Source organism: Panthera leo, chromosome D2 (genome assembly GCF_018350215.1).
Source record: "Panthera leo isolate Ple1 chromosome D2, P.leo_Ple1_pat1.1, whole genome shotgun sequence".
NCBI classification, from domain to species: domain Eukaryota; kingdom Metazoa; phylum Chordata; class Mammalia; order Carnivora; family Felidae; genus Panthera; species Panthera leo.
Window position 1 is genome coordinate 55,309,658 of NC_056689.1, and position 14,798 is coordinate 55,324,455.

The 14,798-nt window shown below is 40.1% G+C and overlaps 1 protein-coding gene and 1 pseudogene across 1 annotated transcript in view; one reads left to right on the forward strand and one right to left on the reverse strand.

Moving 5' to 3' along the window:
* Positions 1-12,180, reverse strand: part of TM9SF3 (transmembrane 9 superfamily member 3) — a 68,948-nt gene extending 56,768 nt beyond the window's left edge. The window contains exons 1-2 of the mRNA XM_042909412.1: positions 11,900-12,180; positions 1,068-1,263 (exon numbers count right to left, since the gene is read on the reverse strand). Coding sequence (XP_042765346.1) covers positions 1,068-1,263; positions 11,900-11,998 — 295 coding nt within the window. The 5' untranslated portion in view covers positions 11,999-12,180. The remainder of the gene's footprint in view (positions 1-1,067; positions 1,264-11,899) is intronic.
* Positions 9,203-9,359, forward strand: LOC122202844 (annotated as a pseudogene).
* Positions 12,181-14,798: the final 2,618 nt, after the last annotated feature.

The following is a 14,798-nucleotide window of genomic DNA, read 5'->3' on the forward strand; positions in this document are numbered from 1 at the left end:
ACAAAAAATATTCTGAAAACAAGAATGAAATTTAACCAGTCAAAATTAAACATTATCTTTAAAAATCTCAATTCACATCCGTTTCTCAAAAGTGCAAAAATAGCAGCAATTACGGTTCATTTTACACTTGTAGACAATGAAATCACAATTAGAGTAAAGAGCTTCAGTAAAATCAATGCAGTAAAAAACAGGATTAAAATTCAGAGTTCCTGATTACAAGATCCAAGCTCTATTCAAAAATCAGGACACCTAATCAAAGATCCTGTAAAAACTCAATTGCTCAAGCTTCTGTTCACTGGGTTAAAAATGTCTATGCAGGAGGAAATATACTCTCTGGCTAATTTCACAGAGAAAAATTGGAAGTTTAAACACTTTAAACTCAAAGGGCCTGATAAAATAGATACCTGCATAATAAATAGATGAGGATTTTTTTCCAATTTTAACAAGTCTTTGACCTAAAATTTAAAACCACACTATCTTACAAGAATTGAAAGAGTAAACTAACACCCACTGATAAATACATTCTGAGCCAATGGTACAGGTCTGAATTTGAGGCTTTACACAGAATTTTAAATATCCATATACCCCATGACATTCCTGCACCTCCAGAAATTATGAAATCTCCTGACAGCCTTCCCTAACCACATACGTCCAATAACTAGAAGGTTTACTAGAAATCACTTTTCAGGAAGAAATAGGTTAGGGAAATAAAATTTTAACAAATATTTACTTTATTATTTTACAAATATTCAAAATAAACCTTTGTTACTTACTAACATACTTTTCTCAATGCAACTTAACTTACAGATTAAAACATTTTTTAGAGTTTAAAGCAGTGGTTCTCTAAGGTCAATCAGCAATGTCTGATGACAGGTTGGATTGTCACAACTGGAAGGTGCTACTGGCACTTACTGGGTAGAAGCCAAGAACTTTGCTAAACATCCTACAAAGTACAGGACAGCCCCCCACAAAAAAGAATATCTGGCCCCAATGTCAATAGTGTCAAAACTGAGAAACCCTAGTCTATAATCTGACTTGTACTATAAGGACTATTAAGGTTTACTTACCTTTGAATTTAATATCCAGACCACTAAATTCCAATTCAACTCCTTGAAGTGCTTCTCCCAGAGTTTCATGGTAATGACTGATACTTTTTTTTGACCCCACACAAAATGGAAGTGAAAAGTACTTATATGTCTCTTGGCGATTATGGTAGGGCCCAACAGTATTCATCCATAAGACAACTTCCTCTTTATCATGATACTGAAACAAACAAACAAACAAACAAAAACAAATTATAAATTTTTTAATCTAATTTAAATTAAGGGAATATTTGTTATATGATCTAAACAAAAGTGTACTGTGTTTGGGAAGCTATAAAATACTGGAAGTTTATTTTATTTTAATCTGATGATCAATGTCCATACCTTACAAAGACACTTGTTGAATATTAAAATTATATCTTCTGATTGTGATCTCAGGCAGATCCATCTTTTCTAAACTTTGTTTTACAGAAGGTATTGTTTAAACAAAGTCCAATAGCACATAAGAGTTCAACAGCACATCAAATAATGGTGAACCCAGAACCAGTATTATTCACCATGCTAACATGGACAAGGAAGGAGGAAAGAAAATCAATAGCTTACCCAGAAACTCATGCTAATCATTAGAAACTAAAAAATCTAATGTTGCCAGCAAACGCAAATAAAATTTCATCTCCTTTCTGATCTTTTCCGTGGCCATTGGTCAAGGTACTAGAAATGACTAAACAAGAGGAAGAGAATCCCATGCTATGGAAATCTCCACAGTCCACTCAAGCCATCATTCTATCTTCCCCCTTTACTAGCCTGAAAGACATGTACTGTATGCATACTTCTTTGGATAAGTAACAATGGTTCTCGCCATCAGTAAATACCATCTGTAGCTAAATCTGGAGTGTGGTCCAATGACTGTGGGTAGGTGACTCCACCTTTCCAGGGTCCAATTGGGGAATGTGCCAAAGATTTCTAAAATCTTAAGTTTAAAATTCCAATGATTCTATGAAAAGCAATTACCCATAGCAACATAAACTGAAGACAAGATAGGATACAATTTAAGTCAACTAACAGTGCAGACATTAAATCACTGATCAATTATTTACCGAGTGCCTGCTACATCCAATAATTGTGTTTATAGCTGAGGATACAGCTGTTAACAAGACAGGTTCCCTGCCCTACTGGAGCTCAGAGCCTAAAGGGAAAGATGGACATTGAACAAGTAATTATAATAAAGTAGAGTGCTAAGGAGCATGTACTAGAGAAAGCTAACCAACTAACCAACTACCAAATTCTTACCTCCAAAACTAATATAAAAACATTTTTTAAATCAAAATCCAACCTCTCCAAAAACAAACTTCATGCCACCCAAATCTACCCTTTCATCTTTGTTTTTTCTAATGGTATCACCATTCACTCGCACATGGAAACTCAAACCCCAAGTCTCTCTGCATTCCAAAACCACACTGACTTGTCTACTCTTACCCAAAGCATCTACATCTTCCTTTTGATTCACACCACCAGCATCCTAGGAGTTAGATATAATCACCTCATCTTCAAATATAATAAATGTCTCAATGTCATATAAAACATCGTTTAGGTCATTAAGAAAATAATAAACTATCTTATTTTTTGAATACATGAGACACGTACCAAGCATAGTGTTAGGTGTTAAGGACACACAGTTGACCCTTGAACAATGCAGGGTTAGGGTCACCAACCCACCATGCAGTCAAAAATCCATACGTAACTTTTGACCACCCCAAAACTTAACTACTAATAGCCTTGTTGATCAGAAGCCTTACCAACAACATAAACAATCGATTAACACATTTTTGTATGTTATATGTATTATATACTGTATTCTTACAATAAAGTAAGTTAGAGAAGAGAAAATGTTAAGAAAATTGTAAGGAAGACAAAGTACATTTGTCATACTGCACTGTATTTACGGAAAAAAATCTGCATGTAAGCAGAACTATGCAGTTCAAACCTGTGTTGTTCAAGGGTCAATGTACAGATAAATAAAACACTGTCCTTTCCTTTAAGTTCACAATCTATAGTGGAAGACAAGTAAATGATTAATGATGAAGAAATAGCGTTAAAACTAAGGTAATAAAGGGCTATCATAGCAGCGACAAAGGAATTATTAATTCTGCTTTGGCAGAGAAGAAAATTCTCTAACAATATAGAAAATCATAAACCATTTCAAGTGAACTCAGAAAAACAACTATAGATAATCTTCACGTATGAAGGAAGGAATCAAAGGTCTGAATATATCCATACATCCCCATTCAGCTGACAAAGCTATTAGGCCACCACTCTTCATCTGATGCTCATGGTCACACAGCACTAATCAATCAAGGCACTCCTTTACAGAGCCAGTTATAGCATAAGAATTCTCAAAACAGTGCGCTAAACCAATCAATGATCAACTGACCATAGCTGGTATTAGAATTGAAACCTGCTCACTTGGCAGAAACCTCTCTGCATAGTATAATCTACACAAAAAGTATTTAATAAATACAACGGGAAAACAATGAAAAAAAACACACAAAAAATGCTGAAATGTAAAGTTCATTAACAACTTACTAAAAAAAAGTTTGAAGTATGCGTACTGACTGATATGTGCACTGATTGCAATAGTTCCCTTTTAGAGAAAAAGGGAAGGTAACAAAATACATCTATTTAAGATTAGAATGCTGAACAAGAGGACCTATCAATGAGGACCTTGTCATTAATCCTGCCGAGTCCGCAGAAATGTTTAAATGTTACTTGGGAAAATAAGCACAAAAATATTTTTTCTATCAATTCCAATACTCATAATTCCTTTAAAAATAGACAAAAATTTGAACTTAAATACTTATTTAAAAAGGGCATTCTTTTTTTTATACAAACTGAAACATAAAATAACTAAAGGGTCACAGCGTGTGTTAAACGACACATTCCGAAGTCACTTATTTTAATCATTCATGAAACCTGAATGGGGCAGTACAGTTGTGGCCACATGATGGAAATTGCACTGTAACAAAACGTACACCGCTCTGTAACCCTTCTGGGAAGAGGACTGAAATAATAATTAGAAATACATATAGATGTGTAATATATACACACCTTCACACACACATACGGGGGGTGTGGTTAGGCTAAAGATTAATGCAAAAATGCTTCTTTTCCTTTACATCACTCCTTATGCAGACCATGATCAATATAATGAACTTAATTAAAATGTTAACTTTTCTTTGCAGTTCTTGATTACCCCTGAGAGTAAGTGCTCCCAAGACAAGGTCAAGACAAGAGTTCTTTTTCAAGAGAGAAAATGTGCCTTAAAAATATCCTGAAATTAGAAAATATCAAAAGGAAGACTTTACACAATGTTTTTTAAGAGAAAAAACACTTTTCCTTTCCCTAAAGCTGCTGAGAAAGTCCCTGAGCTCCACCAATCCATGAGCAGAAAGCAATAGAGGGAAGGCTCTTCTCTCTACTCTGGCCAAAAGGCTAACCTAATTCACTTTCAAAACATTCCATGAAGTCCTAGCAAGCTCATTTTAAATCCTTTCTTGGAAAAACTATGAGTAGGCCAATGACACTGAGAAAGACAGAGATTTGCAACTTACCTGCTGAGTGTAACCAGGAGAAGGGGAGAAAAAGCAAGGAAGCATAGCAGGGGACCAGGGGACCCTTGAGCATGGCAGTAGTAGTCCCTTCCGTGAGGCCTACCTGGGAAGTAGCCAAGTGAGAGGAGGCCAATCCAGACCACCTGCATTCTTCACCTCACCGTTCTGTTCATTTTCCAGTTCTCGGAAGAGTTTCAGTTATACTAAATTTTTGAGCCACCCCCTCCAGCCCAAATGGTTTATAATATTGTCTTCCCTTACTTTCCTTCTCCACCTTGTTTCTCATGCCATTCCCCCAAATCTATGATGCCCTCCTTCTCTCCACTTTGTCAATTTCTACTTATCCTTCAAAACTACTCAAATCCTTTCTCAAACCCTCTAATCCTCAGCTAAAGCCTTAACAGATCAATCCCTGACATGATCTCGCCATCTTTTCTGATTGTATTAGCTAACACTTATTAAGCACATACTCTGTGCTAGGCAAACTAAGGTCTTTACATGAATATTTAATCCTCTCAAAATTTTATTAAAACAGATGCTATTATTTTCCCCATTAAAAAAATTTTTTTTACTGTTTATTTTTGAGAGACAGAGCGTGAGTGGGGGTGGGAGGGGGGGCAGAGAGAGGGGGAGACACAGAATCCGAAGCAGGCTCCTTCAGGCTCTGAGATGTCAGCACAGAGCACAATGCGGGGCTCGAACCCACAAACCGTGAGATCATGACTTGAGCCGATGTCGGATACCCAACTGACTGACCCAGAAAGATGCCCCTATTTTCCCCATTTTACACATTAAAATAAAGAACAAAGATGTTAAATAATTTGTCCAACATCATGTAACTAATTAGTATCACATTTACAAGGTTAGGACTACACTTTTGCTAATCCCAAGTCAGTTTCATTAACTAAAGAGCAAAAACTAAATGAAGAAAATATGATAAAATACAGCTGTACAAAGCAACTAAAGACAGTTACTGAATACTGAACAATTTTTTCATTTGAACCTTTAATCTGCCTTAAAGAAGAAAACCTTCCTAAGAAGTGACTTGTGTTCTAATTTCAAAAGGCCTGACCTTTATTCTCAAGATGTCACCAATGTTAGGCCTCTCTTAAATACTGTTTATGTGCTGGGAAAAGAGAGACACAGAAGTTTCTCTCCTTGATAGAAATCATGAATTAATTTTTCTTAGGAAGAACACTTTAGGAGATAGTGTTACTGATGTACTCATGTAAAATCTGAATAAAGAAGTGATACTTTGGGGGAGTCTGGGTGGCTCAGTCGGTTAAGCATCCAACTTCAGCTCAGGTCACGATCTCATGGTTTGTGGGTTCGAGCCCCATGTCGGGCTCTGTGCTGACAGCTTGGAGCCTGGAGCCTGCTTTGGATTCTGTGTCTCCCTCTCTCTCTGCCCCTCCCCTGCTCATGCTCTGTCTCTCTCTGTCTCAAAAATAAAATAAACATTAAAAAAAAAAGAGAGAGAATTTATACATACAGGAGAAGGACTAAGGGCTCAGAATAAGCACCCAAATGCCACCACTTCCACAGAATGAGGTAAAATATACAATGTTTGCTTTCTTTTTTTTTTAGACTGAAGTAGAGATTTGGGGAAGATTTTTTCCACTCTTTATATAAATATATTATTTTAAAGCGTTGCATATTCAAGAACAGGAATCTGAGTATGACCCACACCCAGATAAAATTAATAAAAGCATAAACTTTGCACCATTCTTCAGGTAAATTCACTTAAGTGCCTTAAGTGATCTGAGAAGAAATTGTGGTTGAGCCAACTAAGTAGCCAAATTTCTGAGATGGAGTATTCTAGTAATGTATTTCATTGAGTTTGTATATATACTATGCACACTCTTTATTATACATATATATGTATAATATATGCATATTACACATGTTTGCTTTAAAATACGTATCAGAGTGGGGTGCCTGGCTGGTTCAGTCAGAAGAGCATGAGACCCTTGATCTCGGGATCGTGAGTTCGAGCCCCACGCTGGATATAGAGATTACTTAAATTGAAAAAAAAAACAAAACAAAAAAAACTTAAAAAAAATTTAAAATACATATCTGAGAAAGCAAAATTTAGTTCTCAAAGTGTTTCAGAAATCGTAATTTTTGATGCCTTTTATTTATTTAAAACACACATCAGATTCTTAATATAAATAAATATAATAATAAAATATAGAAATAGATTTTTAGATAATCTCTTGAGATAACTGTGCTCTCTATCTCCCTCTCTCTCAAAATAGCTTTGTACCTAAATAAACTTTTAGTCTACCACAGAGTACAGCCGAAAATAGGACAACGAATTATGGCATTCCTAAAACTAGATCTATATTAAAGCACTCACAAATTCACCTGCAGTAAAGTTTATTCTCTTTATAAATCTTCAAAGAAGTTTTAAGAGTTCCCAAACTCCCAACAGAGACGAAGACAAGCTGCCATTTGACAAAGTAAAGCAAACAAAGAATTTCTGAAATCACTCGGTGGTGTGCTAAGTGTTTACAGCAGAGGCTGAGTGTATGCTACCCTAGGTACAGATTGGGCCCCTCTAACATCACCTACCAGAGGTACAATGGGCCACAAAGAAATGCGATTTTAGATTAGTTAGGGCCACTAAGTCATAACAGCATCCCAAAGACCATGCATCCTACATGAACAATGGTCTGGATTTGTTCACTGTGCTTTAAGCAATGGGTTTCATGCTTCCAACACTGCATATTTCTTGTCTCTAGCAGCTCCCTCATCATTCAAGTCACTCAACAAGCACTGATTAAATGCCACTGTGCCAAGCACAGAGCCTGGGTATGTAACAGACAACAAACAAAAACAAAAAACCTGACTTTGTGATCCTGAGGAAACAGAACCCATAAAATTTCAAGGCTACAGTATAAACCATAAAATGCATTGAGATTCTTGTGCCCTTCATTATTGGTTTTTGGTGCTGACATCTTTACATATTATTCCTGTGGAAATTTTACTTACAAGATAGGTAGAAAAAGGAAGAACTAGAGAGTCACTAGGCCTCTTCAGGCCTTAGGAAAATGAGTGTGTTGGATTAAATGATCTCAAATCTTTCCAGTTCTAAAATTCTAGTTCGCAATCTGAAATATTTTTAACAGAGTCCTTTGGAATCTGGGGAGACATGGTACTCTAACTATAGACCTTTCCAAGTCCTCTTGGTTTCAGAAAACAAAATAAGCACAAACCACACCTTATACATCCTTCACTCACTCTGAAAAGTCCTTTTTATAATCCTTGAATCACATATTAAGTGCCTTTCAGGGAAGTTTTCTTTAATTTTTCATTCCAAACAGTATGCGCTGCATATATGATTCAACTTTAGAAAACTGAAAGGACACATCTTTATATATTCTAGATGTGTACATACTTTACAAGTCAACAGCACATTTCCTTCTCATTATTCTTATGAGAATATTAAAAGGACTCTGCATAAATAAGCACTTAAAAAATAACATGACAAATAGTCAGCTGAATCCTAATTTAGTAGGTAAAACGAGAAATAAGAGGCTTTGTGAAACTATATAAACTAGTTACCCCTTCCTAAGACCAGCTATATAACTAGTGGGGCCCAGGACAAAATAAAAACGCAGGTCTCCTTGTTCAAAACTTATTAAGGGGTGCCTGGCTGGCTCAGTTGGTGGAACATGTGACTCTTAATCTTGGGGTCGTGAGTTTGAGCCCCATGTTAGATGTAGAGATTGCTTTAAAAAAATTATCAAAAATTTCTAGATGGTGGGGCATCTGGGTAGCTCGGTTGGGTAAGCATCCAACTCTTGATTTCAACTCAGATCATGATCTCATCGTTTTTGAGTTTAAGCTTCGCATCAGGCTCTGCGCTGACAGTGAGGAGCCTGCTTGTGATTCTCCTTCTCTCTGCCCCACCCGTGCAGAAAGTTTTCGCACTTTCTGTCAAAAATAAATAGGGGCACCTGGGTGGCTCAGTCGGTTGTCTAACCGGCTTGGGTCAGGATCTCACAGGTCGTGAGTTCGAGCCCCCCCCCCATCCGACTCTGTGCTGACAGCTCAGAGCCCGGAGCCTGCTTCAAATTCTGTGTCTCCCTCTCTGTCTACTCCTCCCCCACTCACTCTCTGTCTCTCTCTCTCTCAAAAGTTAAAAATAAACTTTAATAAAAATAAATAAAACACTTAGGGTTTTTTTTTTTCATTTTTTAAAAATATTTATTCATTTCTTTTGAGAGCAAGCGCATGCCTGAGCAGGGGAGGAGCAGAGAGAGGGAAAGAGAGAATCCCAAACAGGCTCCAAGCTGTCAGCGCAGAGCCCAACGTGGGGCTCAATCCCACGAATGTGAAATCATGACCTGAGCCAAAATCAAGAATCGGATGCTCAACCAAATGAGGCACCCAGGCACCCCAAATAAATATTTTTTAAAAATTTCTGGATAGTAACGGCAGAGCATCAAAGCAAGCACAGTATCCACATGCTTGCACAAGTTACTGACTGCACAGGTCAAATGCCCGTTAAGGGGACCTTATCTCCCTTTAATGCTAAGCAAACATAGCTTTGCGCAGTGGCAGTATCGTAGCCAATGAGGTTTATCCGAGGCGCGATTATTGCTAATTGAAAACTTTTCCTAATGCTAAGCAAACATCTCCTCAGTAACAACCCATTATGGAGTTAGACTTACACAAAAATTTCTTTAAGCAGCTAAAACTACTATCAATACAGACAACTACTCAATTTAATACCAAGTGTCTGTCCTATTTTTAGGATAAAGGGCTGCAGAGTATATCCCCTAATAGTGTAGAGGATGATTAATTTACACTGCCTGAGCTAAAATCCTACCTCCATCCCCACTGGCTGTGTGGTCTCAGACAAGTAACTTAAACTCTCTGATGCTGGTATACTCATCTATAAAAAGGGTATAATAGGATCTTCCTCACATGATTATTTATATTTAAAGTAAGAGTTAATATACGTAAAGTACTTAAAATAGTGCCTCACACATTGTTGCCACAAAAGTCCTATTAATTATTATTCCTACCTGGAAATTGTCTTCACAGAAAGCTAACCTAAAGGGCAAACTTTAACTTCTGAAAATTGCTCTTTAATTAATAATTCAGTCCCACAAATTTTTATTACACAGCTACTCAGCAACCTTCCCTTGGCAATTTTTCTCTTCCTTCAGTATCATTCTCTCTTACTACCTACTTCTGCCTTCTTGGTGGGAAAAAAAATTCACTTGACTATAACTTTTCCCGTATTTTTATCTGGTTAAGGTGAATGACCAGTTTCAAGAAATATTTTCAAGACACTTAAGAAAAATAAAAATTTTGGCTAATAGCCAAAAAAAAAAGACACTTATCTAAATTCTATACTTATAGCTTAGTGCTAGTCTTCCTATACCCTTTTTGCTTTTTAAATAATGTATATTAATAACAGGTAACCAAGTGAGACCAATTCAATGTAGATATGAATAAAATGAAGTAGATTCTAAATTTTTTGTCCAGCAATTATCTCACACATACTATGTCCTCTCAAAAACCTTTTCTCATATATTTTATATTCAATTACTGGCATAAAAAATTGAATTCTCCGCAATGAAATTTCAATGAAATTTGTATTTGCATTTTAAATCTGCAAATTAAACTCAGGCCTTTTTATATACCTCCAATTTGTGAAATTTTAATTAAGTTTTCCCTATTTATAGCAGTTTATATAAAACACAAGATCAAAGAGGAGGATACTCATCTTAAATTTGTATGCCGGTACCGTGGAACTATAGTTAAGAGAGAGTTTTGAGTTTTTATTTGGTAACTTTCCTTAAGTGTTCAAAAAATTGGAAAAATATTAGTGACAGTACAATTGACTAAAAGGATGCCCACTGCAAATGAACAGTTCTTACACTTCAATATGTTACCTGACAGAGAAAATGACAGGAAACAGTTTTTCAATTTAACTGTTTAAACTGTGAACAAATTATCTTAAGGTGAAGTCACAAATAAAACACAAAAACATGTCAATGATTTCAGATGTGGGTCTCTAAAAAAAAAAAAAAAAATACAGGAAGTTTCTGGCTGTGACTGAAGGTAAAATAGCCAAAAGCTTAGCGCTTTCATTAGCTAAATTAAAAGCTCAGCCAATCCAGCAACCAGAGAAAAGAAGTGTGGTTAATTACAAATAAAATCTAAAGGACGGTCCACTGAATATTTTAAGAATGATTGCTTCACTTCCTCACTTATCAGAAATGACAGAAGATTCCCCCCAAATCTTTCAGATTTAGGACATACACAACCTCTCACGCAAAATCATGTCATTACTGAGTTACAGAATTAAAAAAAAAAAAAAAAAATTACTCCCTAAGCAACATCTCTATTTACAAGACTTCCTGCGTGGCTCACAGCTACCACTCTGAAAACCATCGAGTTACAGCCCTAAGTGAAAGTCAGTTTTAGAGTCGTTAACATCCACGCTTTGATGTGAAAAAGCCAGTTAAATAAACAGCCAACCAATTTTAAGCCAAATGCAAAAGGGACTATCCCCGGCCTACAGGAAGCACGGGAAACTCAAGACCCTTACAGCCAGAAGCTGCCTGGAGACCACCGGGATGGGAGCCTCATCCAGGGGCTAGAAGGGTGAGCAGAAAGTTACAAGAAAGGCCCAGAACTGAGTGCGTGTAGACTGAGTGCCCGCGTGTACACGTGTAACCTGCTCTTCACCCCAAGTTTATCAATGCTGTCCCCACGCCAGGGTTTTCATCCGGTTTGGGCAAGAGAGAAAATAAAGGCTGGTGAGGACCATAAAAGTGGTGGATATTTCCTGGTCGGTGTATGACGGGTAATCGTAACGCATCCATCTTCCGCTGTGTCGCAGACCCCAGTAGCCAGAGCACAGCTCCCCTCCCTGGGGGCACCAGCCCCGAGCCCCGCAGCCCGCGCCCCTCCCCGGGAAAGTGAGCGCCGACCCTCACCACGCTCCCTCCCAGACCCCCAGACCTCAGAGCTTGGCGCCATTTAGGTGCGGGTAGGGGAAGGAGGCAGAGGCACTCGGGAACGGAGTCTTGCCCGGGAAGCGCACACAAACGCCTCCTCCCAGCTCCCGGGGTTCCTGCTCCACCAGGCCCAACCGGAAGGCGCCCTCGGCGGCCGCGGGGCTCTACCGGGCCGCCCAGCCCTCCAGGCCGCGCCGAGCCGGACGGGGCGGCGGGTCGGGTCGGCAGGCCGAGAGCGGCCGCGCCGGCCGGGGGCCCCTCTCACCGTGTGCTCGTGCTCGTCCGCCCGGGCCCGGGGCAGCAACAGCAGCAGCAACAGCGCGGCGGCCGCCGCCACGCCGGGAGCGCCCGGCAGCGGCCTCATCCTCCGCGCTCCCACCGGCCCGGCGCCGGCCCACCGACTCCTCCTCCGCCGCCGCCGCCTCCGCCTCCGCCTTCGCCGCGGCCGATTAGCATCCACGGGGCGCGGACAGACGCACGGGGCCCGGGCCCAGCCGCTGGCTCCTCCGCGCCGCCGCCGTCACCGCCCGCTCCCGAGCCTCCCCCGCCCCCCGGCGCCTCTCAGCCTCTTCCTCTGACTCAGCCACGTCATCCGGCCACCCCGGCACACGCCGGAAGTGCCTCGCGACGCGGGGCCGCAACCGCTGCCGGGCGCCCCACCCGGGAGGCGCGAGTTGCGGCCTCCGAGGGCCACATCTTCGGTCACCTCGCGCGCCACCGGGTCGCCCGGCCCGCTCGGACCTCCGGGCCGGCCTCCGTTGGGCCTCGGCAGCGGTGGCGCGCACTCACGGCCTCGGCCTGGCGCCCCTCGCGGGTGCTGGACGCGCTCCTCGGGCCGCTCCCGGCCGCGTCCCGGCGCTGGAAGCCGTGTGACCTTGGCCAAAACGTTTTAAGTTTTCCTGGCCTCGTTTTCTTCGGCTGTGAAATGGGGTGCGACCCGCAGCCTCTGGAGCTTGGAATCCGTTAAGATACCCCTTGCAAGGCTCCCGTGCCCCGCCGTGAATTGAATGACTCACGCGCTCCCCTCATCATCATCTTGGGGGATTGTTGGACAGGGGTAGATAAGTGTTTTAGAGTCACTTCATATTTGTCGGGCCCCTACTATTTCAATCTTGTTGAAATTCTTGTTCATTTATCTGCCCACTTATATTGTTGGTGTCCCGTCCACAGACATAAACACCTCCTGGAATCTGAGTCCTTTTGTAAGCAGGGAACCTGTGCGCCGCCGCCCTAGTTTCTGTGCCTAGACCAGTGCCAGACCTGTAGTAGGAACTAAAAAATTGCTCGTCCTAGGAATATGGATCCACCATCTACACAGTCCTCTGAGCCAAAAAGCTGGAAGTTTAGTCGGATGTCTCTATCTTTCAGCCATCAGCAGTCAACGAGTGTTAGCATTTGGTATCTTAGAAATGTCTCAAAAACTTATTTTTCCTTTCTTATGCCAGTAACAGCTAATCTCCATCTGACTACATATTGCAACAGCCTAACAGGATCCCTGCCACCAATCTTCCCTATTTATCCTCCCCAACAGGTGCCAGAGTGATCTTTCTAAAAAGAAACCTGATTATATCACGCTCTTGTTTAGAACACTCCTTAAATATTGTTTAAATAAATCATGGAATCAGAGCTAAAATTTTCAACTCCCAGGCACTGTTCCGAGCACTTTACACGTGTTGACTCTTAATCTTCACCAAAACCCTATGAAAAGGCACTCTTGGTGTGTTCATCTTACAAGTATGATAACTGAAGCACAGAGAAGTTAAGTGGCTTGCTGAAAGAGCAGTTCCAACCAGTTTTGTTCCAGAATCTTACTACTAATGGACTTCTATCTGTACAACCATTTCTAAAACTGAAATAGGCCTGTTTGTACTGGCATGCAATGATATTAACAGATACTTTTAAATAGAAAAAGTTGACAGAATATAATCCCATTTTAAATGGTACTATATTAGTCTACCCATAGCAAACGATCTGAAAGATCGTAATTCAAACCATTGACACCAGGTTCAGTTTCTTCTTTGTACATGCCTGTAAATATTTGGATGGTTTTTACAATGGCCATGTGCTATTCCCATGTCATTGGGAAAAGTTTCTTGCTAAAGGAGAGCCCTGTCAACATGCAGCTGCACAGACCCCAGATTATCAGATACCAACTTTACCTTCTACCAATCTCTATGCCCTGGCTTCATTCCTATATTTCCCAAATATACCTTTTTTTTTTTTTTTATACTTGTACCTTTGTCTAGAATGCAAATAAGTGGACGATTAGATACTCTCCTTCCAGGGCTAATTGAATGATCACCTCTTCAGTGAAACCTTGCATGACACCCTGGGAAAGCTGAGCACCCCTTCTTCAGGATTCCAAAAGCATTAGGCATGTTATGTCATAGTTACCATCTTTCATCTCCTCTTCTGTAATACATTCTGAGCTTTTTTGATGGCAAGGACTATCATTTTTTCATCTTTGTATCTGTCCCAGCTGCTGGAATAGTCATTGTCACATCATATACATTCAAACTATTTGCTGAATGAACAAATGAAGACATTAATAAGTGAAAAGCCAAATAGCATAGAGGATTTACACAATATTTTCTAGCCAGTCTAAAAGACATCACAAGGCAGTACATGATTAATTGCTGAATGAATCCTACACCAGTGATTGCTATAGAAATCGGAGGGGGCGTCTTATACATCTTTGTATATCCCCTAGAGCACCTAGCACAGTGACTTACTCATAGTGAAAGCTCAGTAAATGCTCTGTGAATGAATAATCACTGCTTTTGAATCAAGTGATGATGTGCAATTGAAGAACAAGCAGTGTAAGTGTTGAATTAAGAAGGATGAGTAGTTCCTTGCTTAAACATCCATCACCAGCCTCCACAGATCTGAGGCAGTGAGCATTTGCTAGGTGTTGTGGGGAGCACTGGGATGGCAATTACTTAGGGGTGGGGAGGACACAAGAAAAAGTAAAAGCAATCATTTAGGGAGTGTAGACTTAAAACCAGGAAATTACACACACAACAGAGAATAGGCATGACAGTGTAAAAAACAGAACTGCACAAAATGTGACCAACTGTGCAAATGTTCAAGAGGCAGTAAAAGCAATGGGCAAATAGAAAAGAGGAAACCCTATTTTGGTGGAGAATTTGGAAAACTTTAATGGA